The sequence below is a fragment of the Bufo gargarizans genome, chromosome 8, assembly GCF_014858855.1.
Source record: "Bufo gargarizans isolate SCDJY-AF-19 chromosome 8, ASM1485885v1, whole genome shotgun sequence".
Classification (NCBI taxonomy): domain Eukaryota; kingdom Metazoa; phylum Chordata; class Amphibia; order Anura; family Bufonidae; genus Bufo; species Bufo gargarizans.
In genome coordinates, this window is record NC_058087.1 from 2,398,527 (window position 1) to 2,424,215 (window position 25,689).

General features: G+C 48.9%; 1 protein-coding gene and 1 non-coding gene across 6 annotated transcripts in view; one reads left to right on the top strand and one right to left on the bottom strand.

Moving 5' to 3' along the window:
* The window catches only part of CLASP1 (cytoplasmic linker associated protein 1), a 104,475-nt gene that overhangs the window by 13,901 nt on the left and 64,885 nt on the right, over positions 1 to 25,689 (top strand). For all 5 annotated transcript variants that reach the window (XM_044303184.1, XM_044303180.1, XM_044303182.1 and 2 more), the window contains exons 3-7: positions 15,047 to 15,125; positions 15,986 to 16,089; positions 16,183 to 16,274; positions 16,349 to 16,424; positions 19,356 to 19,453. In XM_044303184.1, the coding sequence (XP_044159119.1) occupies positions 15,047 to 15,125; positions 15,986 to 16,089; positions 16,183 to 16,274; positions 16,349 to 16,424; positions 19,356 to 19,453 (449 nt within the window). The remainder of the gene's footprint in view (positions 1 to 15,046; positions 15,126 to 15,985; positions 16,090 to 16,182; positions 16,275 to 16,348; positions 16,425 to 19,355; positions 19,454 to 25,689) is intronic.
* Positions 14,538 to 14,662, bottom strand: LOC122945915. Its single transcript, XR_006391184.1, has one exon. It is a non-coding gene; the product is annotated as a U4atac minor spliceosomal RNA (small nuclear RNA).

Consider the following 25,689-nt stretch of genomic DNA (forward strand, 5'->3'; position numbering starts at 1 on the left):
AAAATGTACAAAGCGCAAAGAAAGTGCCAAAAATAGTTCTACGTTTCCACTACAACATAGTCTTTTTCAAGCAAAAACTTGAAAAATACTGTATTATAGCGGAAACGTTGCACTTTCTTTGCGCTTTGTATATTTTTATGGACCCATTTTGAATGAAGAATCCTTGGAGGACACGCTGCCGTCCATTCTGTTTTGTGACTTGGGAGACTTATCAAAGCTGTTGGAAAGGAGGGGCGTGGCCCAGAGCAGCCAATCAGATTGCAGTCGTTGCTTTTCTACAGGAAATAAAAGCAGCGACCTCATTGGCTGCGGAGTATCGCTCGCGCGCTTATCCTTTGCACTGATTTTGGTAAGTCTCCCCCTGTGCACGTTATAATACATTGGTGGCGACCCTTGGTTTCCGTGGATTGCAGCGACACACAGGTGCAGAAATCACATTTTTCAGAACATGGCTCTAGTCGAGTGCATCCTAAGGCTCCATTCACACATATTCATTTCAGTGGGTCTGAAAAAAATGCGGACAGCACACCATGGTCTGTCCACATCCGTGAGTCCTTTCCGTCACGCCACAAATAAGATAGAACATATCCTCGTCTTGTACATTTTGCAGACAAGAATAAGCATTGTTACAATGGGCCTGCAAAAAAATTAAAAACAGATGCAACGTGGACATCATCCTTATTTTATGTGGACTGCAAAATATACACTGTCATGTGAATGCACCCTGAGCAAAAGGCCTAGAAGATTCTGGAGCCTAAAGGAACATGACAACAGGATGAACCCTATTAAACAGACACACTACATGGTAGGGTTGATCCTGCTGATTAAAATGATACCTGTCTTGTAAGAAAACAGTTGCGGCGTTCCCGAAAAAAAACTTTATTCAGTATGCATTTGAGGTGCACCGATCGATGCAGGCCCGACTGACCGGCTGACACTGGGTATTGGAGCCCCGGCTGACACTGGGTATTGGAGCACCGGCTGAATAGTGATGGGCATGAGATCTTCAGTAGGAGAAACACCAGACTTGCTCCTGAGGTCCAGTTCAGTACCATGTACCGTTGGTAGACATCCAGGTTCTCTGGTGGTCGTCCTCCTCAATCAGCATGTGAGGCCTCCTGTAGTTTCAGTCCTAGTCAAACTTTTCCTACACTTAAGCATTCCCACCCTCAGACCAAACCTGGAGAGAGACTTGAACTAACACCTGGAAAAAGATGGTACCGCATACATTTATAACCAGCCTTGGTAGCAGGGTGCACATGGGAAGGCTTACAACAATAGAAAACACAAAAATTCCCCAGCACACCTGCTACAAAACAAATTGCCCCGTCTAATAGTATACCTTAAAAGCTGAGGTTTTAGTTGTATAAACCTTTGGCCAAAAATATGTAGAGGCCGCACCGCCACCGTCAAGGTACCTCTGTAACGTGTGGTCCTAGCTCTATTTATAGGAGTCTCCAAATAGGAGCAGATTGATTCAGTCGGTAAATTAAATGCAAGTGAACCTGAAGGTGGCCTCCTCTCCTCACAAGGTGCAGGGACTCATTGGAGGCCCAGCAACCACAGATGCATGATAGACTAAGACCTGAGCCGGAGCGATGGCTGACCCTGCGGCTAGCTTTGTGAATAATCCTTTACATTTCTAATAGCCGCTGCACAAGAGATAGTAGGGGCGATGCGAGCCTAACGTCACTCAATAGGAGAACTTAAGTTGTGCAGATTTTGAAGGCAATTCATTGAGGTTTAGACATTATGGTGCATTAAGCTCTTTTTACATTAAGCTAAATGTTTTCAAAAAGGAATAAAATAGTTGAATGTGAATAACTTTTGGTATGTTTTCTCAAATGACCCAAAATCTTCAGAATATGTTGCCCTAGAGAGCGTCTAGTAGGATGGGAAGTTTGGGGGAAATCGGTTTACATCTAAATTGTTTCTTGTACGTTAAGCTTAAAGAGGACCTTTCACTACAATAAAAAATCTAAACTAAGCATACAGACATGGAGAGCGGCGCCCAGGGATCTCCCTGCACTTACTATTATCCCTGGGCGCGCTCCGGTATCTTCATATTTTCGGCTCAACTGGGTGGAGCCTGCCGGCGCCTCCTTCTCCCAGGCTGTAGCACTGGTCAATCGCAGCGCTCGGCTCATAGCCTGAGAGTTTTTTTTTTTTCTCTCTCAGGCTATGAGCGATTGTCCAGCGCTACAGCCTGGGAGAAGGAGGCGCCGGCAGGCTCCACCCAGTTGAGCCGAAAATATGAAGATACCGGAGCCTATACTGGGAGAACGGAGCGGCGCCCAGGGATAATAAGTGCAGAGAGATCCCTGGGCGCCGCTCTCCATGTCTATGCTTAGTTTAGATTTTTTTTTTTTGTAGTAAAAGGTTCTCTTTTAATGTCACTCATTTGCCTTGTGGGTGACCAAAATCCGTGAAACATCCAGGATGGGTTTGGGAATACAAATTTGTAATACAAATACAGGAGGCGGGTGCCGGAATCAAATAGCCGGCACCCGACCTTTGTGACGGGGAGCTGCGGTCAGCGGCAGTTGAGTTTAACCCTTCAGGTGTGGTACCTGAGGGGTTAACTGCCGCTGATTGCAGCTCCCCGTCACAGAGGTCGGGTGTCGGCTATTTGATTCCGGCACCCGCCTCCTGTATTTGTATAAGAAACATTGGTGGCTCAGTGGGAAGTGCCAATGAGGGTTAAAAAAATAAAATAAAAATCGCCTCCTCCAGTTGATCGCGTAGCTACCGGTCTCCTGTTTCTTCAGGACCTGTGTTGATGTCACTGAGCTCATCACATGGTCCATTACCATGGTGATGTATCATGTGATGAGCACAGTGATGTCACCACAGGTCCTTTCGACAGGTCCTGAAGAAAGAACAGGAGACGATCAATTGGAGGAGGCGAGTTAATTATTTTTTAACCCTTATTGGCACTGCCCACTGCACCACCAGTGTTTATTATACTGGAGTTGGGGCGCACTGCGCCACCAATGTTTATTATACTGGGCTGTTAGGGGCGCACTGCGCCACCAATGTTTGTTATATTGAGGGGGCGGCACTGCGCCACCAATGTTTGTTATATTGAGGGGGCGGCACTGCGCCACCAATGTTTGTTATATTGAGGGGGCGGCACTGCGCCACCAATGTTTGTTATATTGAGGGGGTGGCACTGCGCCACCAATGTTTGTTATATTGACCTTCTACTATGCATTCTGTATTAAAGAATCCTATTATTTTCACTTAGAACCATGTTATAAGGGAAAATAATACAGTGAATAGACTTTTATCCTAGCAACCATGCGTGAAAATTGCACCGCATCCGCACTTGCTTGCGATTTTCACGCAGCCCCATTAACTTCTATGGGGCCTGCGTTGCGTGAAAAACGCACAATATAGAGCGTGCTGCGATTTTTATGCAACGCACAAGTGATGTGTGAAAATCACTGCTCATGTGCACAGCCCCATAGAAGTGAATGGGTCCGGCTTTAGTGCGGGTGCATTCCGGTATTTTGAATGCCAGATCTGGCACTAATACGTTTCTATGGGGAACAATGGCATTCAGGCAAATCTTCAGTATTTTTCGCCGGCGATAAAACTGTAGCATGCTGCGGTTTTATCTTTTGCCTGATCAGTCAAAATGACTGAACTGAAGACGTCCTGATGCATCCTGAACGGATCGCTCTCCATTCAGAATGCATTAGGATAAAACTGATCAGTTCTTTTCCAGTATTGAGCCCCTAGGACGGAAAAGAAAAACACTAGTGTGAAAGTACCCTAAAATATTAAGTTTAAATTCCCAATTTTACATAGAAAATATATAAACATATTACATAGCGCCGTCCAAACTATTAAATTATTAAAAAATATCTATGCGGTGAGCATTCGACATTTTTTAGTCGCCTTGCTTTTTTTGGTGTGTTTTTTTTTTCTCGGTATTGAGTATCGCAATACTTTTTTATGGTGACGAAGGCGAATCAAAATTTTGGTATCAAAACAACACTACGCCAATCTGATTGGCGTAGTGTTGTCACGATACCAAAATTTTGTTTCGATTTAGCGACTAAAAATTTGATTTGGCTCCTAGATTTTTCAGTTCAGGAGCCGATGGCTGCTAGGTATTTATTTTTTTAAGTCTGGAGCACTGCACATTTTTTTTTTTTTTTTAAATGGCGTTCACCAGACGGGTTGGATCACATAGTATTTTTATAGAGCAGGTTGTTACGGACACAGTAGTGCCTAATATGTGCATTTATTTTATTTTACACAATAATTAAAAAAAAATTCTTTTTTGAGTGATTGTCTTAGGCAGAGTCAAATTTTTTGCAGGATGAGGTGACTGGTACCATTTTGCAGCACATATGACTTTTTGATTGCTTGGTATTACACTTTTTGTGTTGTAAGGTGATAAATAAAAACCGGGCCAAAAAAAGCCTTTTTTTTATTTACGGTGTTCACCAGACGGCTAAGGCCTTGTTAACACTTCAGTTATTGTGAGACAAAACCAGGTGCAGGTCAAAAACACTAAACTTTTCTTTATACCATATCTCTGTGTAGCCTCTACCCCTGGTTTTGGCTCACAAAAACTGATGTAAATAACTGATGTGTGAACAAGGCCTTAGTGGGGAGGGAGAGGCAAACAGTGCGCGCTCCCCTGTGCACCGCAGGCTGTAGAACAAGAACGAAAAAAGAAAGATAAATGGAACCAATGGGAGAAATTATCTTCTCCACAAAATAAATTAGTGTAAACATTATTGCAAAATAATCTTTGACGTAATCGCGCTCACCGCGTGTTGAGTGGTGACGTCAGTGCAGGTCCTGCTGATTGAATTTTTTTTAACCCTCAATGGACATTTTACTAAGCATTCTGTATTAAAGAGTGCTATTATTTTCCCTTATAACAATCTACAGAACACCAAACCCAAAACCGAACTTCAGTGAAGAAGTCCGGGTTCCGGTCTCGGTACCACATTCAGTTTTTTCTCACGCGCGTGCAAAATGCATTGCACTTGCACGGAAAAAACCTGTACAACACAATCTCATACAAAACTCGCCCCACTCACAGGCAAAATCACACTATTTCCCCGCGACACACCCGCATCCTATCCAGCCCTCACACACGACGCCCGTGTGAAAGAGGCCTAAGAGTGCTGCACTCCTGGGGCCCGAACGACTCCCCAGAGATGAGATTGAGGGGCCCTGTTCACTTGCTGTGGTGGCCTCAGGCTTTCTGAATGCTCTGAGGTCTGCCACAGAATAGGAACTTAATGAAACTCCCATAGCCTGCAGTGTTAAATCATTATAGTCTATGGGAAATTCTATCAGACAATCACATGTTCAAGTCCGTAGGGATGTGTGAAAAAAAAGTGACAAAATAAGTGGGGGAAAAGTGAAAACTTTTTAAAAAGTGTGTGCCCGAGCTATTAAATTATAACCGTATTCATCCCCGTACAGTGAACGCCCTAACTGGGAAAAAAAATAAAAAATCTAAATTGCTGATTCGTCTTATGTCCATTCAGCTCCCCCCAAAAAATTTTAATAAAAAGTGACCAAAAAGTCACAAATATTCCAGAAGGGAATCAATGAAAACTATAGATCGTCCCCAAAATATAAACCCCCAAACGGCTCAAATATAAAAAAGCCATGTGGGTCAGAATATGACGATGAAAAAAAAAATCATTTTCAGTTTTAATATTTTATTTTAGAAGTATTAAAACACAACCAGAACCATATAAATGTGGTATCGCTGTAATCGTACTGACCCGGAGAATGAAGGGAATGGTCATGGTGGAATTGGGAGGTGTTTTTAATTCAGCGCTTACTGCTTGAAACAAGAGTGGGGCTTAGCAATGGGGCCGAGACCTCGCTCGCCTGACAGAAGCTGTGGTGAATATAGCGTTTCTGGCACACAGCTGATGCAGCCCCTGTTTCCCCAGTGTTTCGGGTTCTTGCCCCTCGTCAGTACAGAGCAGGTAGTCGTCTGGATGAGTCGCCTCGGATGCAGCTTCTCATTGAGGAGACCCAGCGGTGTATGGAGGCCGATCTTTCGGGCCGCGCTCCATGGGAATATGGAAGTGAGTGGTTTGCAGTTCCCTCTGAGAGCTCGGCTCTGTCCTGGTCTCCGCGCCTGCGTGACTGGAGGAAGGTTGGGCGAATCTTCTCCGTCACTCACGACCTGCGTCTCACAGGCCTCGCCGCCTCCCGGCTCGTCCTGCTCAATGCAGCATTGTTAGAGATGTGGGGCGGCCACAATGATGTCTGTGTCACGTCTCTTGGCTGCTCCCCAAAAACGCACCAGTGTCATATTGTACAACTCCGGCATCAGATATAAGAGGAGCACAGCGCATGTGAAGTCAAACCTGCGCGGAGATCGGGGCAGTGAGCGGAGCAAAAAGAACTCCACGTGAAAGGGATGTGAAAGACGGACGCACAGGTGCACGGCTCGTCCCTAGCTCTGCTAACTGCAACGAGGCGGGACTGATTTATATCCAGTGCGTGTAAACAGTGGCTTATCTATTAGATGACAACAAGCAGAGATGTTGAGGAACTGATGGACTTTAAAAAATGGCGCAATATTTCATTAGATAAAGAATAGCCTTTAATCGCCCTGATCTGCAGACAACATGGCGGTGGTTATCTGTTTCTCAGCCATATATGTTCTGTCCGGCGGAGGCTGCGCCCCCAGCCCGTGTGTCCGGCGGAGGCTGCGCCCCCAGCCCGTGTGTCCGGCGGAGGCTGCGCCCCCAGCCCGTGTGTCCGGCGGAGGCTGCGCCCCCAGCCCGTGTGTCCGGCGGAGGCTGCGCCCCCAGCCCGTGTGTCCGGCGGAGGCTGCGCCCCCAGCCCGTGTGTCCGGCGGAGGCTGCGCCCCCAGCCCGTGTGTCCGGCGGAGGCTGCGCCCCCAGCCCGTGTGTCCGGCGGAGGCTGCGCCCCCAGCCCGTGTGTCCGGCGGAGGCTGCGCCCCCAGCCCGTGTGTCCGGCGGAGGCTGCGCCCCCAGCCCGTGTGTCCGGCGGAGGCTGCGCCCCCAGCCCGTGTGTCCGGCGGAGGCTGCGCCCCCAGCCCGTGTGTCCGGCGGAGGCTGCGCCCCCAGCCCGTGTGTCCGGCGGAGGCTGCGCGGAAGGAGGATGTTGGGTGTGAAGTGAGTGACACCCTCAGCTGTAGAGCGCACGTAGGTGACACTGCTGTCTTTACGAGCGCCGGCCGTCTCTGCAGAGGTGACTTTGCACACGTCTATTTTCAGTCGAGGATCTGACACGTGTTTGCCGCTCCTGTTTGTAGAGTGTCTGCTCCGGGGCCCGGCTCGTTCAGCACATGAAACCAATACTGACGAGGCTGCAGCGCCTCCTCCCGCACCTTTTATTTTTGTAACTTTCTCCAGATTGCGCTGCATGAATATTTTATCCCCCGCGCTGGTGGAGGGGGGGGTGTTGTTTTCTCACTCTTTCATTTACATGGATATGTTTCCGCCCTGTGCTCCTGAGCCGCCAGCCTGTTTGCAGCACGGTGCGGTAGTATTATGTATCCGGTGGCGACTCCAATTTATTGCGTTACTACAGTTCAGTGGCAGCAATAAAGTGTAACGATGGCAGCGCAGATTTTTACAGCCACCTCGTCTTTGCCTTTCCCAGAGAAACCCGCGCAGCGCCTCACAGCGCCCTCATCCGTCCTGCGAATACTAGACTATTGGGCCGCTCTAGACATGGCTTGGTTCCGGTTATATTTTCCAGTCCTGCTTGACATGAGCTCCGGATTGCAGGACGTTTCAGCAGGTTTAGGCTACATGCAAACGAACGTTGTTTGTGTCTGTTCCGTCTTTGTTTTTTGTTTTTTTTCCGTATAGGATGTGGACCAATTCATTTCAATGGATCAGCAAAAAATGCGGACAGCACACAGTGTCCTGTCCGCATCAGTATGTCAGTTCTGTAGCCCCGCAAAAAAATAGAACATGTCCTATTCTTGTCCGTTATAGGCATTGTTACAATGGATCCGCAAAAAAAACGGATGTCATATGGCTGTCATCCGTGTTTTTTTTTTTTGTTTTTTTTTGCGGACTGCAAAACATATGGTCGTTTGCATGTAGCCTTAGTCGCATAGTCAAGTTGCGATGCTCTGCGACGCCTCATCTGGGATGAAGGAGGTCACATTAGATCCTCTTATAATCAGTCGAGGTTTATCCTCGGACCGCCTCACCTCGCCCTGCTGCCCCGGACGCTCCTGGCTCAATGCTTCGTAATACTGGTAATAATGGTGCAGTGACTGAGCGGTTCTCTAACGGCATGACGTCCGCCAGGCTGTGAACCTGATATTGAGCAGCCAATCAGATTCCAGATCTTATTTCCAGTGCAGGTTAGAAAATGAGAGCTGTGATCTGATAGGTCGCTGTTGGACGCGCTCGTATTGCGGACGGCAGAGGCGATGTGACCACTCCAGGTTCTGTCCGCCGCCTTCTCCCTGTGTTGTGCTACTTTAACACTCGCGTTTTGTGCGGATTTGTCATGGATGTTCAGATAATACAACCGTCTGCATCCGTTCAGAACGGATCCGTTTGTATAATCTGTAACATAGCCATGACGGCTCCGTCTTGAACACCATTGAAAGTCAATGGAGGACAGATCCGTATTCTATTGTCAGATTGTGTAAGAGAAAATGGATCCGTCCCCATTGACTTACATTGTGTGTTTGGCTCAGTTTCGTCAAGCGGACACCAAAACGCTGCGAGCGGCCTCCAGAGCGGAATGGAGACGGATCGATGCATTCTGAGCGGATCCTTATCCATTCAGAATGCAAACTGATACGTTTTGGACCACTGGTGAGAGCCCTGAACAGATCTCGCAAACGGAAAGCCAAAACGCGAGTGTGAAAGCCGTATTTCTATGGTTGCTTGCTCCCTTGTCCAGAAGTCCTGGAGCCGCCGGATGTGAAGCTCACGAGCTTCTCCGTCAATTATTACCCTGTATCCTGCGCTGCTGGTTATACATACACAGACGGAAAATTCCAGCGGTGTCCGGCCCGTGTCTGCACAGCGATAATGTAATATAGCACGGGGACATTTCCAGCATTGGCGTCAGTGGTGGGAGAGCCCCCATTTTATATAATGGGTGGGTGAAGAGGGAACCGGTCCGGCAGGAGTCCGTACATCGGATGTGATGTCTCTGGTTATTTATAGCCCTCTACCTCGTTTCCTGCGGTCTTGGTACCAGCTGCGCCGGTTCATGTAGCGCCCGGACCCCTCATACTGGCCTGGGGGAGGGGGCAGTCACGGCAAACAATTCTCAATCTGACACTAAGGGCCCTTGCACACGACCAGTATGCCCTCTGTAGGGCTGCAACGATTAATCGATTATAATTGATAACTGGATTAGTTGTCGACGAATCCCGTTATCGAATAATCGCCGATTCGTTGCTATGCGGGCGGGCGGTCACTGCATCTTTATTTTACCTTTTTACAATGACGCTCCAGTAACAGGCAGAGCGGACGGCGGCGTAACGTCACTTACTCACGTGACTCACCTGCTCCGCCTCCTTCATTCATAAAGTGGGCGGAGCAGGTGCGTCACGTGAGTAAGTGACGTTACACCGCCGTCCGCTCTGCCTGTTACTGGAGCGTCATTGTAAAAGGTAAAATAAAGATGCAGTGATTAGTCTGACTAAGCAGCGGGGCCGGGGCTGCTATGGGGAGGGGGGGTCTGTGTATGGCACTGCTATGGGGAGGGGGGTTTGTGTATGGCACTGCTATGGGGAGGGGGGATCTGTGCACTGTTATGGGGAAAGGGATCTGTGCACTGTTATGCCCATAACAGTGCACAGATCCCCCTCTCCATAACAGCGCCATCCACAGATCCCCCTCTCCATAACGGCGCCACCCACAGATCCCCCCTCTCCATAACGGCGCCACCCACAGATCCCCCCTCTCCATAACGGCGCCACCCACAGATCCCCCCTCTCCATAACGGCGCCACCCACAGATCCCCCCTCTCCATAACGGCGCCACCCACAGATCCCCCCTCTCCATAACGGCGCCACCCACAGATCCCCCCTCTCCATAACGGCGCCACCCACAGATCCCCCCTCTCCATAACGGCGCCACCCACAGATCCCCCCTCTCCATAACGGCGCCACCCACAGATCCCCCCTCTCCATAACGGCGCCACCCACAGATCCCCCCTCTCCATAACGGCGCCACCCACAGATCCCCCCTCTCCATAACGGCGCCACCCACAGATCCCCCCTCTCCATAACGGCGCCACCCACAGATCCCCCCTCTCCATAACGGCGCCACCCACAGATCCCCCCTCTCCATAACGGCGCCACCCACAGATCCCCCCTCTCCATAACGGCGCCACCCACAGATCCCCCCTCTCCATAACGGCGCCACCCACAGATCCCCCCTCTCCATAACGGCGCCACCCACAGATCCCCCCTCTCCATAACGGCGCCACCCACAGATCCCCCCTCTCCATAACGGCGCCACCCACAGATCCCCCCTCTCCATAACGGCGCCACCCACAGATCCCCCCTCTCCATAACGGCGCCACCCACAGATCCCCCCTCTCCATAACGGCGCCACCCACAGATCCCCCCTCTCCATAACGGCGCCACCCACAGATCCCCCCTCTCCATAACGGCGCCACCCACAGATCCCCCTCTCCATAACGGCGCCACCCACAGATCCCCCTCTCCATAACGGCGCCACCCACAGATCCCCCTCTCCATAACGGCGCCACCCACAGATCCCCCATAATTTTTCAAGTAAAATCATATAAACCTCTTTGCTTTGTAATTTTGTCGTTTTTTCCCGATTTAATCGTAGAAATTAATCGGCAACTAATCGATTATTAAAATAATCGTTAGCTGCAGCCCTAGCCCTCTGAGTGGGCCATATGTCCTGGAGCGGCATTGATTGTGTGCCGGGGAGCGCACAGCATTGTATGATCTTATGAGTGCAGGACAATAGCCCCGCAGGCGGCCCAACGTGTAATCTGTGATGCTGTGTGGACGATCAATGCCGCTCCAGGACATAAGGCTCGCTCTCGGAGGTGCAAGGGCCCTTATTTTGGTTTTGAGACCGTTTGCTGCTTCAGTGTGTTTGGATATTTTTGTCGGATGTTTCTACAGTAACTGGAGGGCAATTAATGACTTGTGGGCCAAATCCTGACCGATGACCCATTTGCCCAATCAGTGCTTGGAGTTTATCATGGTTTCAGGGTTTTTGTTTGAATTGAAATCTAGGGAGTTTCCTGGCCGTGGGTCCAGAATTTCGTAATGTTGTGCGTCCATCCTGCTGGAAGAAGCGTTGTCCGTCACCACATTGCTCAGGGCTGGGTAGAGGGATCCCTAGCTGATGGCCAGGGGCAGAGGTCGCCATAACGCCTGTACTGGCGGCATTTTACTCCCTGGAAAAAGACTCCTGTGTATTTTTCCGCACTGTCTTTTTCTAGTCAGGAGCGCTGTATCGGAAGCTGCCAGGTCCGCCACACATGAAGCACCGCCCCTCACGGACATCTCTCACCAGGAACAGCTCCAGAGTCTGGACTAAACATTACATTGTGGTTACAGGACCTGTGGTGATGTCAGTCATGTGATCAGTGTGGGAGGAGTTAGGGGAACACGGGCTCCGTGTGGGACTGTGCTGGTGGAGAATGCAGAGGTCCTCTATGTATGGAAGGTGTGTATAAAGCAGAGCACACAGTAGTTCTATCTGTGTAACGGACATGTAGCAGAGCTGTGTGTGTGATATATACACCGCACGTTTTTTTTCTTTGAAACCCTTGGTGTGCTGCTGGCCTTCTTTCATCTCTACTGAATTTGGTGCTGGTCCACACTGGCTTGATTTGCACCTGAACAAGAAAGTGTGCTGCATCCTCACTTTCCAAGTTTATATACAGTACAGACCAAAAGTTTGGACACAGCTTCTCATTCAAAGAGTTTTCTTTATTTTCATGACTATGACAATTGTAGATTCACACTGAAGGCATCAAAACTATGAATTATCACATGTGGAATTATATACATAACAAAAAAGTGTGAAACAACTGAAAATATGTCATATTCTAGGTTCTTCACAGTAGCCACCTTTTGCTTTGATTACTGCTTTGCACACTCTTGGCATTCTCTTGATGAGCTTCAAGAGGTAGTCACCGGAAATGGTCTTCACTTCACAGGTGTGCCCTGTCAGGTGTAATAAGTGGGATTTCTTGCCTTATGAATGGGGTTGGGACCATCAGTTGCGTTGTGGAGAAGTCAGGTGGATACACAGCTGATAGTCCTACTGAATAGATTGTTAGAATTTGTATTATGACAAGAAAAAAGCAGCTAAGTAAAGAAAAACGAGTGGCCGTCATTACTTTAAGAAATGAAGGTCAGTCAGTCCGAAAAATTGGGAAAACTTTGAAAGTGTCCCCAAGTGCAGTCACAAAAACCATCAAGCGCTACAAAGAAACTGTCTCACATGCGGACCGCCCCAGGAAAGGAAGACCAAGAGTCACCTCTGCTGCGGAGGAGAAGTTCATCCGAGTCACCAGCCTCAGAAATCGCAGGTTAACAGCAGCTCAGATTAGAGACCAGGTCAATGCCACCCAGAGTTCTAGCAGCAGACACATCTCTAGAACAACTGTCAAGAGGAGACTGTGTGAATCAGGCCTTCATGGTAGAAGATCTGCTAGGAAACCACTGCTAAGGACAGGCAACAAGCAGAAGAGACTTGTTTGGGCTAAAAAAACACAAGAAATGGACATTAGACCAGTGGAAATCTGTGCTTTGGTCTGATGAGTCCAAATTTGAGCTCTTTGGTTCCAACCACCGTGTCTTTGTGCGACGCAGAAAAGGTGAACGGATGGACTCTACATGCCTGGTTCCCACCGTGAAGCATGGAGGAGGAGGTGTGATGGTGTGGGGGTGCTTTGCTGGTGACACTGTTGGGGATTTATTCAGAATTGAAGGCATACTGAACCAGCATGGCTACCACAGCATCTTGCAGCGGCATGCTATTCCATCCGGTTTGTGTTTAGTTGGACCATCATTTATTTTTCAACAGGACAATGACCCCAAACACACCACCAAGCTGTGTAAGGGCTATTTGACCATGAAGGAGAGTGATGGGGTGCTGCGCCAGATGACCTGTCCTCCACAGTCACCGGACCTGAACCCAATCGAGATGGTTTGGGGTGAGCTGGACGCAGAGTGAAGGCAAAAGGGCCAACAAGTGCTAAGCATCTCTGGGAACTCCTTCAAGACTGTTGGAAGACCATTTCAGGTGACTACCTCTTGGAGCTCATCAAGAGAATGCCAAGAGTGTGCAAAGCAGTAATCAAAGCAAAAGGTGGCTACTTTGGAGAACCTAGAATATGACATATTTTCAGTTGTTTCACACTTTTTTGTTATGTATATAATTCCACATGTGATAATTCATAGCTTTGATGCCTTCAGTGTGAATCTACAATTGTCATAGTCATGAAAATAAAGAAAACTATTTGGCCTCGTTCACACTTCAGTGTTTGGTCAGTGATTTCCATCAGTGATTTGTGAGCCAAAACCAGGTGCAACTCTAAACACAGAACAGGAGCAGATCTTTCCCTTCTACCTCATGTGTGTGGAGGCTCCACTTCTGGTTTTGGCTCGCAAATCACTGATGGAAATCACTGACCAAACACTGAAGTGTGAACGAGGCCTTTGAATGAGAAGGTGTGTCCAAACTTTTGGTCTGTACTGTATATTTATGTTAGCGTCAGGTGGGCGCTGTGTATGGCAGCAGTGGTCTTATGTTTAGTGTGTGATGTTGGATAATTGTACAATCGTCTACATTTATTTCTGCGGGAGACTCGCAATGGTTCCCTGCAGTAATATCCGCCTCAGAACGTTGTGTGGGCCTGTGCATTATGTATAAGAATTACCGCATATTCCTATTCCTCCGTGGCCCAAAATACTCCTCAAAATTAAGAGTAGTATTTTTACTCTTCTGGAAAAAATGTAGTGCGACCTCTGGCCGGGGGTCCGACCTCTCCCCGGTCTCCAGACCCCAGCGATCAGCTTGTTGTTATCCCCTGTCCTATTGATTTAAGACCTGATTTGTGGTGGATTTTTATAAAAACCCAATTTCTCTATCCTTCTCAGTGGGAAATCACAATCCGCACCAAAATCGTCATGAACCCAACAATGCACCTGCCTCTTGTGAAGACACTAACAATGCATTATTGGGGGTCACCTTCCAGGGGGGCTCGCTGCCATGACTGCTGATCCTGTTTATTCCATTTGATGTGTCTTCTGATTATACTGGGGACTGGCATACAGATTGGCACCTCTCGCCTGGCTCTGCGTTCTGTGGGTGACGCTCTGCAGGACGGGCTGTGCGTTCTGTGGGTGACGCTCTGCAGGACGGGCTGTGCGTTCTGTGGGTGACTCTCTGCAGGACAGGCTGTGCGTTCTGGTGCTGATGCTCTGCAGGAGGGGCTCTGCCTTCTGTGGGTGACGCTCTGCTGCCCTCTGCTGGTTTATTCTGGTTTTATTTCCTTTGTAAAGCCTTTTGTTAACTCGCAGGAATGGGGGTTCCAAAAATTGCACCGTGCTAGCGTCTGCACACTAGTGGCGCGCTGTGTTGTCAGTGGTGTCAGCAGGACTGCCCTCACTATGCGTTCATTGGACAGTCGCTCACCCCAAGACCAGGATGGTTGACGTACCTCACTACTGGAATTTGCTGGGAAGATCTGACATTTCTTTTACCTTGCGGTGACACTTTGTGCCGGTGTGTCTGAGATTGCCAAATTGTTCCAGACATGAGTGCAGGTCGGGGGGCAGCGTTCATCGTGAGCTACCCCTTTAAAAATGCACCGAAACGCCCCTTTATCTTCAAGGAATGTCATTTACCCATAATGCATTGCACTGTCTAATTTGCATGTCAGTGAAATCTGATCTGTGTGTGCGGAGCTGCTGGGACGGACGTTCTGGTCTTCACCCGTCACCTCGTGACACCCCTCCCCCCCCCCCCTAAAAATAAAAAATAATAATAATTTTTTCTAATTTTATGTATTTTATTTTTCCCTTTTTCTGCCGCAGGTCGCTCTGCTGGGGATGGACATCTTATCAGCGCTGCTGACACGGCTGCAGGATCGCTTCAAGTCACATATTGGGACAGGTGTGTTCTATATAATATACCCCTCACCTGTACATTATATGGAGGGGATCTGCACCCCCCCCTACTGTTCTATATAATATACCCCTCACCTGTACATTATATGGAGGGGATCTGCACCCCCCCCACTGTTCTATATAATATACCCCTCACCTGTACATTATATGGAGGGGATCTGCACCCCCCCCTACTGTTCTATATAATATACCCCTCACCTGTACATTATATGGAGGGGATCTGCACCCCCCCCCCACTGTTCTATATAATATACCCCTCACCTGTACATTATATGGAGGGGATCTGCACCCCCCCCCCCCACTGTTCTATATAATATACCCCTCACCTGTACATTATATGGAGGGGATCTGCACCCCCCCCCCACTGTTCTATATAATATACCCCTCACCTGTACATTATATGGAGGGGATCTGCACCCCCCCACTGTTCTATATAATATACCCCTCACCTGTACATTATATGGAGGGGATCTGCACCCCCCCTCTGTTCTATATAATATACCCCTCACCTGTACATTATATGGAGGGGATCTGCACCCCCCCACTGTTCTATATAATATACCCCTCACCTGTACATTATATGGAGAGGATCTGCACCCCCCCACTGTTCTATATAATATACCCCTCACCTGTACATTATATGGAGGGGATCTGCACCCCCCCACTGTTCTATATAATATTCCCCTCACCTGTACATTATATGGAGGGGATGTGCACCCCCCTCTGTTCTATATAATATACCCCTCACCTGTTCATTATATGGAGGGGATCTGCTGATTGTCGTGACCGTTGCGGTATTTTGGCGCTGCGCCGGCCGCTCTTCTGACTCCTCCCCTTCTCTCCTAGTTCTGCCCAGTCTGATCGACCGATTGGGGGATGCGAAAGACTCGGTGAGAGAACAGGATCAGACGCTGCTGGTGAAGATAATGGAGCAGTCGTCCAACCCGCAGGTGAGGCGTCCGGACATGTAGCTGCAGGTCTAGTCGCTGACTATACGGCTTGATGTGTCCAGGGTTAACCCTTCCTCTCCTGTCTCCCTCCAGTATGTCTGGGATCGGATGCTTGGAGGCTTTAAACACAAGAACTTCCGCACTCGGGAAGGCGTCTGCCTCTGCCTTATTGCCACTCTTAACTTGTGAGTCACCCCTCACCCGCACACTCCTTCATGCTTTTACCTGCAGCACTGACGGCCTTCTCTTCTGTCCACAGATATGGAGCAAACAGCCTGACACTGAGCAAGATTGTACCTCATATATGTAACCTGCTTGGGGACCCCAATAGCCAGGTGAGGCGCGCTGGCATCCCTGGGCCCTTACATGACCGCTGGAGCATGTACACGTGTGCACTGGTATACTGGGAATAGAGGATGTATGTGGCTGGTCATTACCCGGGGGGGGGGGCCTTACATGACCTCTGGAGCGTGAACACGTGTGCACTGGTATACTGGGAATAGTGGATGTACGTGGCTGGTCATTACCCAGGGGCCCTTACATGACCGCTGGAGCATGTACACGTGTGCACTGGTATACTGGGAATAGAGGATGTACGTGGCTGGTCATTACCCGGGGGGGGGGGGGGGGGGGGGGGGCCTTACATGACCTCTGGAGCGTGAACACGTGTGCACTGGTATACTGGGAATAGTGGATGTACGTGGCTGGTCATTACCCAGGGGCCCTTACATGACCGCTGGAGCATGTACACGTGTGCACTGGTATACTGGGAATAGTGGATGTACGTGGCTGGTCATTACCCAGGGGCCCTTACATGACCTCTGGAGCGTGAACACGTGTGCACCTGTATACTGGGAGTAGAGGATGTACGTGGCTGGTCATTACCCGGGGGCCCTTACATGACCGCTGGAGCGTGAACACGTGTGCACTGGTATACTAGGAATAGTGGATGTACGTGGCTGTTCATTACCCAGGGGCCCTTACATGACCGCTGGAGCATGTACATGTGTGCACTGGTATACTAGGAATAGAGGATGTACGTGGCTGTTCATTACCCAGGGGCCCTTACATGACCGCTGGAGCATGTACACGTGTGCACTGGTATACTGGGAATAGAGGATGTACTCGGCTGGTCATTACCCAGGGGCCCTTACATGACCGCTGGTGTGTGTACACGTGTGCACTGGTATACTGGGAGTAGAGGATGTAGGTGGCTGGTCATTACCCAGGGGCCCTTACATGACCGCTGGAGCGTGAACACGTGTGCACTGGTATACTAGGAATAGTGGATGTACGTGGCTGTTCATTACCCAGGGGCCCTTACATGACCGCTGGAGCATGTACACGTGTGCACTGGTATACTGGGAGTAGAGGATGTACGTGGCTGGTCATTACCCGGGGTGGGGGGGCCTTACATGACCTCTGGAGCGTGAACACGTGTGCACTGGTATACTGGGAATAGTGGATGTACGTGGCTGGTCATTACCCGGGGTGGGGGGGGCCTTACATGACCTCTGGAGCATGTACACGTGTGCATTGGTATACTGGGAGTAGAGGATGTGCATACTCTGCAGGAGTGCTTCTCACACCCCGACATGGAGGTGGGGGGGTTCACTGCAGTCCTGTCACAAGAGCAGTCCTTGTGTGCTATGGATGGACTGCTTCCTGCGCTCATACCTGTGAATGTTACTATAGACTCCCACACTTTGCCCCCTGCAGATTGCTGCTTACATGGCAGAGCTGCAGCCATTTGTGTGACTGGCACATCCATGTATAGGGCCCTGGAGGATGTAGGCTCCACAAACACATTGGGAACTGAATGAATGACGCTTCTCCCTCTACTGGTGGGAAGCGGTATAGCACTACGTCTGATACTCTATGGTAACTGGCACTGGCTATTGGTGAGAAGCGGTATAGCACAGTATCTGTTAGTCTATGGCAGAGATGCCCAACCTGCGGCCCTTCAGCTGTTGCGAAACTATAACTCCCAGCATGCCTGGACAGCATACAGCAGGGCATGGTGGGAGTTGTAGTTTTACAACAGCTGGAGGGCCGCAGGTTGAGCGGCCCTGGTCTATGGTAACGGACTCCCTCTGTGGGTCGGAGGTAGTATTCCATGTTAGGTGATGTTTGCTATCTTGCTATTGGTTAGAGGTGGTATGGCGCATTCCCTTGTTCTTGCTGGTCTATAACAGTTTGATTGAAGACGTTGCAATGGATTAACGGTACGATGATGAATGCTGATGTGAGGATAATAGTTTATGGATGATGTCCTGGCCATGAGGATGGGTAGAACAGTAGCTGCACCGAGCCCAGGGTGGAGAGGTTGCACTGATGGACGCCTGCTGACCGGTCAGGCTGTTCGTAGCTCTCAGACCTGACATCATTGTAGAATCATAGCCATTATTCAGATATTTCCCTATTGGCAAAAGTATAAAAGCTGGTGCAGAGTGGAGAAGAGGAGTAGTAGTCCACAGCTGCTCTTGGTCGTCATGGGCTGCTTTTGTTTAGCACTAGTTTTGATGAATCTCCCTCGGTGTGGTCATGGTGTTGTAGCCATCGGATGGCGCAGTCTTCCCCTCAGACGCTTTGTTCCCCGTGTATCTTCATATGTTCTCTATTAGACTTTTACGTGTAAGAGCCGTGTTATCGCCCCTTCCGTGATGAGAACTTCGCAGTATTTGGCCCCGGTCATCAGCGCCGCTCACAAACCTTTGCCATAGGATAAATGTATGTCAGACGAGGTCTGTAGGGTGGGTTAAAGGGGGCTTTCAGCCTGTAGATAGTGGAAGGTCATTAATATCAGACCGGTGGGGTCTGCCCCCATAGCTGCACCTTGTGGGAAGCTCTGATTCTGGTGACCTCTCTTCTAATATAAGAAGCCCGGCCGAGTTTGGAGGAGGACATGGATTGGCCTTTATATAAGATAAGACGGAAAGAAATGGAAATTGTGACCCACTTCCTGCAGCACGTCCTCTAGTGAAAAGTCCAAACCTGCCTCGTTCATATTGGGGTGGGGGGCACACGGTGCAGGTCTCCGGGACTGCACATTGGATCCATCATGTAAATGTGTTTATTATCCACCTCAGGAGCTGCGTGCGATGCTTCCTCCTCCCTGCAGCGTTCAGCTTCTGTATCTCATTTCTAGTTACATTGTGCGGAGGTCGAGCTGCGCGCTGTCCTTGTGCTCAGGGTCACCTGCGCAGCCCCGATGGCCACTTTCAGAGCCTTGTAGTAATGGCCGCCTGTTCTGTTTGTCTCTACAGGTCCGAGATGCTGCAATAAATTGCCTGGTTGAAATCTACAGACACGTTGGAGAACGAGTGCGCTCCGACCTCAGCAAGAAAGGGCTCCCTCAGTCCCGGTGAGTGTTCACGCGGACACCTCCGCTCACTTATTCATATTGTATACAGATTCTGCTGAAGTGTAGGAGGACTGTGTATTAGTCGCACCTATACTTCCTGGGCCCCGGGTGTATGTGGAGCACGGGACTTCTCTGGTCTTATGATGTCTGCACATCGCTGGCGTCGTGTTATTCAGAGATGGCGGTCAGACACGAGCGCTTTACTGCTGTGGACAGGACGACCCTCTGTAGACGAGATGATGGGAGGATTGTCAGGTCTTCCTGGTGATATGACAGCATTTCCATCATGGTAGATGACCCTGGTGGCCGCTTCTGCCGGTCAGGTGTCATGTTCTGGATGACTTGGTGGCGGTCAGCAGGACCCCAGACTCACGGGCAGGAGCACTGCACTGGGGGATTTGTCGTTACATTTGCACTCGTGTGAAACCTAACATTTTTACACAGAATCGTTGTGACTTTTTACTCTTTTGCACTATCCTTGCCACTTTTGTAAAAAGTTGACACGAGGGAGCAGGGCTGGGCAGACGACAGATTGTCCCATTGCAGACACAGGATATAGGATAGATCTGTGGGGCCCCTGATGATCACAATAATTGGGGCACTATGGTTCCCAGTTTGAATGGAATGTTAACACACATTGCTGCTCCATCCAGCACAGACGTGCGGAAATACACCAACATTAAGGGGCATCTTAACGCCAGCCTTGATAGTTCACCCCGTGGCCTGTTCACATATTCACATCCCCCCCTTTAACCTCCTCAGGACCCCCGTACGCAGGATTGCGTCCTGGCGGCGGCCCTGCTCTTCTGGGTGAACGCATATACGCGAGATTTCCTGTGAACGCGCGCACACAGGCGCGTGCGCTCACAGGAATGGAAGGTAAGCGAGTGGATCTCCAGCATGCCAGCGGCGATCGCTCGCTGGCAGGCTGGAGATGTGATTTTTTTTTTAACCCCTAACAGGTATATTAGACGCCGTTTTGATAACAGCGTCTAATATACCTGCTACCTGGTCCTCTGGTGGTCCCTTTTGTTTGGATCGACCACCAGAGGACACAGGCAGCTCAGTAAAGTAGCACCAAACACCACTACACTACACTACACCCCCCCCCCCCTGTCACTTATTAACACTTTATGAACCACTGATCACCCCTGATCACCCCATACAGACTCGCTGATCACCCCCCTGTCATTGATCACCCCCCTGTAAGGCTCCATTCAGACGTCCGTATGATTTTTACGGATCCATGGATACATGGATCGGATCCGCAAAACACATGCGGACGTCTGAATGGAGCCTTACAGGGGGGTGATCAATGACAAGGGGGTGATCACCCATATACACCCCCCTGTCATTGATCACCCCCCTGTCATTGATCACCCCCCTGTAAGGCTCCATTCAGACGTCCGTATGATTTTTACGGATCCACGGATACATGGATCGGATCCGCAAAACACATGCGGACGTCTGAATGGAGCCTTACAGAGGGGTGATCAATGACAGGGGGTGATCAGGGAGTGTATATGAGGTGATCACCCCCCTGTAAGGCTCCATTCAGATGTCCGTATGTGTTTTGCGGATCCGATCCATGTATCCGTGGATCCGTAAAAATCATACGGACGTCTGAATGGAGCATGACAGGGGGGGTGATCAATGACAGGGGGGGTGATCAATGACAGGGGGGGTGATCAATGACAGGGGGGGTGATCAATGACGGGGGGGTGATCAATGACAGGGGGGGTGATCAATGACAGGGGGGGTGATCAGGAAGTCTATATGAGGTGATCACCCCCCTGTAAGGCTCCATTTAGACATTTTTTTTGGCCCAAGTTAGCGGAAATATTTTATTTTTTTTTGTTTGTTTTTTCTTACTAAGTCTCATATTCCACTAACTTGTGTCAAAAAATAAAATCTCACATGAACTCGCCGTACCCCTCACGGAATCCAAATGCGTAAAATTTTTTAGACATTTATATTCCAGACTTCTTCTCACGCTTTAGGGCCCCTAAAAAGCCAGGGCAGTATAAATACCCCACATGTGACCCCATTTCGGAAAGAAGACACCCCAAGGTATTCCGTGAGGGGCATATTGAGTCCATGAAAGATTGAAATTTTTGTCCCAAGTTAGCGGAAAGTGAGACTTTGTGAGAAACAACAAAAAAAAAAATTTCCGCTAACTTATGCAAAAAAAAAAAAATTCCTATGAACTCGCCATGCCCCTCATTGAATACCTTGGGGTGTCTTCTTTCCAAAATGGGGTCACATGTGGGGTATTTATACTGCCCTGGCTTTTTAGGGGCCCTAAAGCGTGAGAAGTCTGGGATCCAAATGTCTAAAAATGCCCTCCTAAAAGGAATTTGGGCCGCTTTGCGCATCTAGTCTGCAAAAAAGTGTCACACATGTGGTATCGCCGTACTCAGGAGAAGTTGGGGAATGTGTTTTGGGGTGTCATTTTACATATACCCATGCTGGGTGAGATAATATCTTGGTCAAATGCCAACTTTGTATAACAAAAAATGGGAAAAGTTGTCTTTTGCCGAGATATTTCTCTCACCCAGCATGGGTATATGTAAAATGACACCCCAAAACACATTCCCCAACTTCTCCTGAGTATGGCGATACCAGATGTGTGACACTTTTTTGCAGCCAACGTGGGCAAAGGGGCACATATTCCAAAGAGCACCTTTCGGATTTCGCAGGCCATTTTTTACACATTTTGATTGCAAAGTACTTCTCACGCATTTGGGCCCCTAGAATTCCAGGGCAGTACAACTACCCCACAAGTGACCCCATTTTGGAAAGAAGACACCCCAAGGTATTTTGTGATGGGCATAGTGAGTTCATGGAAGTTTTTATTTTTTGTCACAAGTTAGTGGAATATGAGACTTTGTAAGGAAAAAATAAATAAAAAATAAAATAAAAATCATCATTTTCCGCTAACTTGTGACAAAAAATAAAAAATTCTAGGAACTCGCCATGCCCCTCACGGAATACCTTGGGGTGTCTTCTTTCCAAAATGGGGTCGCTTGTGGCGTAGTTATACTGCCCTGGCATTCTAGGGGCCCAAATGCGTGAGAAGTACTTTGCAATCAAAATGTGTAAAAAAAAAAAATGGCCTGCGAAATCCGAAAGGTGCACTTTGGAATATGTGCCCCTTTGCCCACCTTGGCTGCAAAAAAGTGTCACAGATCTGGTATCGCCGTACTCAGGAGAAGTTGGGGAATGTGTTTTGGGGTGTCATTTTACATATACCCATGCTGGGTGAGAGAAATATCTCGGCAAAAGACAACTTTTCCCATTTTTTTTTTATACAAAGTTGGCATTTGACCAAGATATTTCTCTCACCCAGCATGGGTATATGTAAAATGACACCCCAAAACACATTCCCCAACTTCTCCTGAGTACGGCGATACCAGATGTATGACACTTTTTTGCAGCCTAGGTGGGCAAAGGGGCACATATTCCAAAGAGCACCTTTCGGATTTCACCGGTCATTTTTTACAGATTTTGATTGCAAACTTCTTCTCACACATATGGGCCCCTAGAATGCCAGGGCAGTATAACTACCCCACAAGTGACCCCATTTTGGAAAGAAGACACCCCAAGGTATTTCGTGACGGGCATAGTGAGTTCATGGAAGTTTTTATTTTTTGTCACAAGTTAGTGGAATATGAGACTTTGTAAGAAAGAAAAAAAAAAAGAAAATCATAATTTTCCGCTAACTTGTGACAAAAAATAAAAAGTTCTATGAACTCACTATGCCCATCAGCGAATACCTTAGGGTGTCTACTTTCCGAAATGGGGTCATTTGTGGGGGGTTTCTACTGTCTGGGCATTGTAGAACCTCAGGAAACATGACAGGTGCTCAGAAAGTCAGAGCTGCTTCAAAAAGCGGAAATTCACAGTTTTGTACCATAGTGTGTAAACGCTATAACTTTTACCCAAACCATTTTTTTTTTTTTTTTACCCAAACATTTTTTTTTTATCAAAGACATGTAGAACAATTAATTTTGCGAAAAATTTATATATGGATGTCGTTTTTTGGCAAAATTTTACAACTGAAAGTGAAAAATGTCATTTTTTTGCAAAAAAATCATTAAATTTTGATTAATAACAAAAAAAGTAAAAATGTCAGCAGCAATGAAATACCACCAAATGAAAGCGCTATTAGTCAGAAGAAAAGGAGGTAAAATTCATTTGGGTGGTAAGTTGTATGACCGAGCGATAAACGGTGAAAGTAGTGTAGTGCAGAAGTGTAAAAAGTGGCCTGGTCATGAAGGGGGTTTCAGCTAGCGGGGCTGAAGTGGTTAAGTGCCGCTCACACCGTGCTCCAGAAAGTTCTCCCTTCCGTGAGTGCATTAACGCTCCTCCTGCCCAGAACGTGTTAGAGGAGCAGCGTTGTCCCTCCAGAGCGGCTTCTCTCTACACAGAAAGCTCCATCCTTAATCAACCACTTGGAGACCAAGACGCAGAGTCCCAGACACTTAAAGGGGTTGTCCAAGGAATTCAGCTGTCCACCAGAGATGTTCTAGCATAAAAAAAAAATATCAAACATTACTCACCGATGTGCCAGTGGGCGCTGCCAATCCAGTTGGCCAGCCTTTGTCTATGGTTCCCTGTACATCCATGCAACCAGTCGCTGGCCGCAGTGGTTGTGTGCCGTACATGCTGACACCACCACTGAGACCCCTGACTGGCTGTAGCAGTCGTTAGGATGGAGGGTGCCCATCACCAGACTGGCCGGGGGGATCTTCAGGGCTTCCCAGGTGACTAATGTCTGATTCTCACCTCGGTCACCGCACTCTCCCCTCTTCTCCCGCTGCCCCACGTCTCGCTCAGTCTTGTGATGCCACTGCTAGAATTGGTGCACATGGGGAAGGTACGTCTACACGGAGGTAGGTTCTCCCACATGCAGCCGGCAGCTCCAGTCCTGTTCATTTTAATGTGTATTTCCAGATATTTGGGTTAAAGGGAATCTGTCACCAGTCACTTCATTATGAATCCCCCTTACATGCAAGATGCCTGCTCGTCAGTACTTTCCAGTAGAGATTGGCAGGCGCTCCAGCCAAACACACTGCCGCGAGACCTCGGGGCCGGGCAGGAGTCTTCACCGCCTCGCCCTGTCCACCAGGTGGAACGCTGCCGATTTCTCCACAGATTAGGGTGTCCTGACAAGTGCGTCTGGTATGGAAGATGGATTCCTAACAATCTGGTGACAGATTCCTTTGTAGGTAGATACGAGAACCCGACCGGCCCGATGTGCCGTGTAGTGGTCAGCTATTAGGAACATGTCTGCTGTTCTCTGCTCCACTGCCCCCATGGCAACCCTTCCTGCTCTGTGTTCTACAGCTTCACTATTAAAGGGGTGGTCCATTTTAGAAGACCCTTCTTTATATGCCTGGTTAGTGAATTAGGGGTTAGGAGGGAGTCCTGTGGTGCAGCAGGTTAGTCTCTTGCTCCAGACGAGGCGTCCTATATTACACAGACACCGTGCTGATGAATGGACAATCTGTAGTACTTCATTTTCCCTGTGGGGGTGCTTTAGGGAAATTGAACAATTGCTGCCAGCTTTACCCATGGATTCCAGCTGATTGCCAAGGTCCCAGCAGGGGGGCACTAAAACTTATTGTCAAGGGACCCTTCTAACCAGTAGAGATTAAGAGCGGAGAGTCCTTTTAACTTCAGGGCATTATGCAGTCGCATCAGTGAGGGCAGGAGAACCGTTACCTTGCTGTGAATGGAATCTTAGGAGACGGCTTTATATCGGTGTTAGTGTTGAGCGAAGTGTCTCCGTACAGCATTTAAACAAAGTGTTAGAATGAATTGATTTTGGATCTATGATATGAAGCTCGATTCGCTCAAGCCTAAATTTGTTATCATAACCCTGATCTATCAGAACACAGTAAGTGTTGTCATGGGGGCACAGATCGGGGGCTGCAGGCCGGTGACTTCCATCAGTAGTCGGTGCGCTGCAGATCTCCGACGTGATGGGGTCCATATGGTCAGTGGTCGTCCTGCAGTTCAGATCTGGCTATTCTAGGGCCAGACTCGGTGTCACCTTTTTGGTGTCGCTTCCCCTTTAACGTGTGTGTGGAGCCCTGTGTGCGCGGTCCTCCCGCTCTCTGCCTCCTCCAGCATCAGGACTCTGCAGACGTCTCTGTCTATAAATCCTTGGCAGCAGGCGGCCTCTGACATTTCCCCCTGAATTGTTCGGGAGCAGAGAGCAGCGGCGTTGG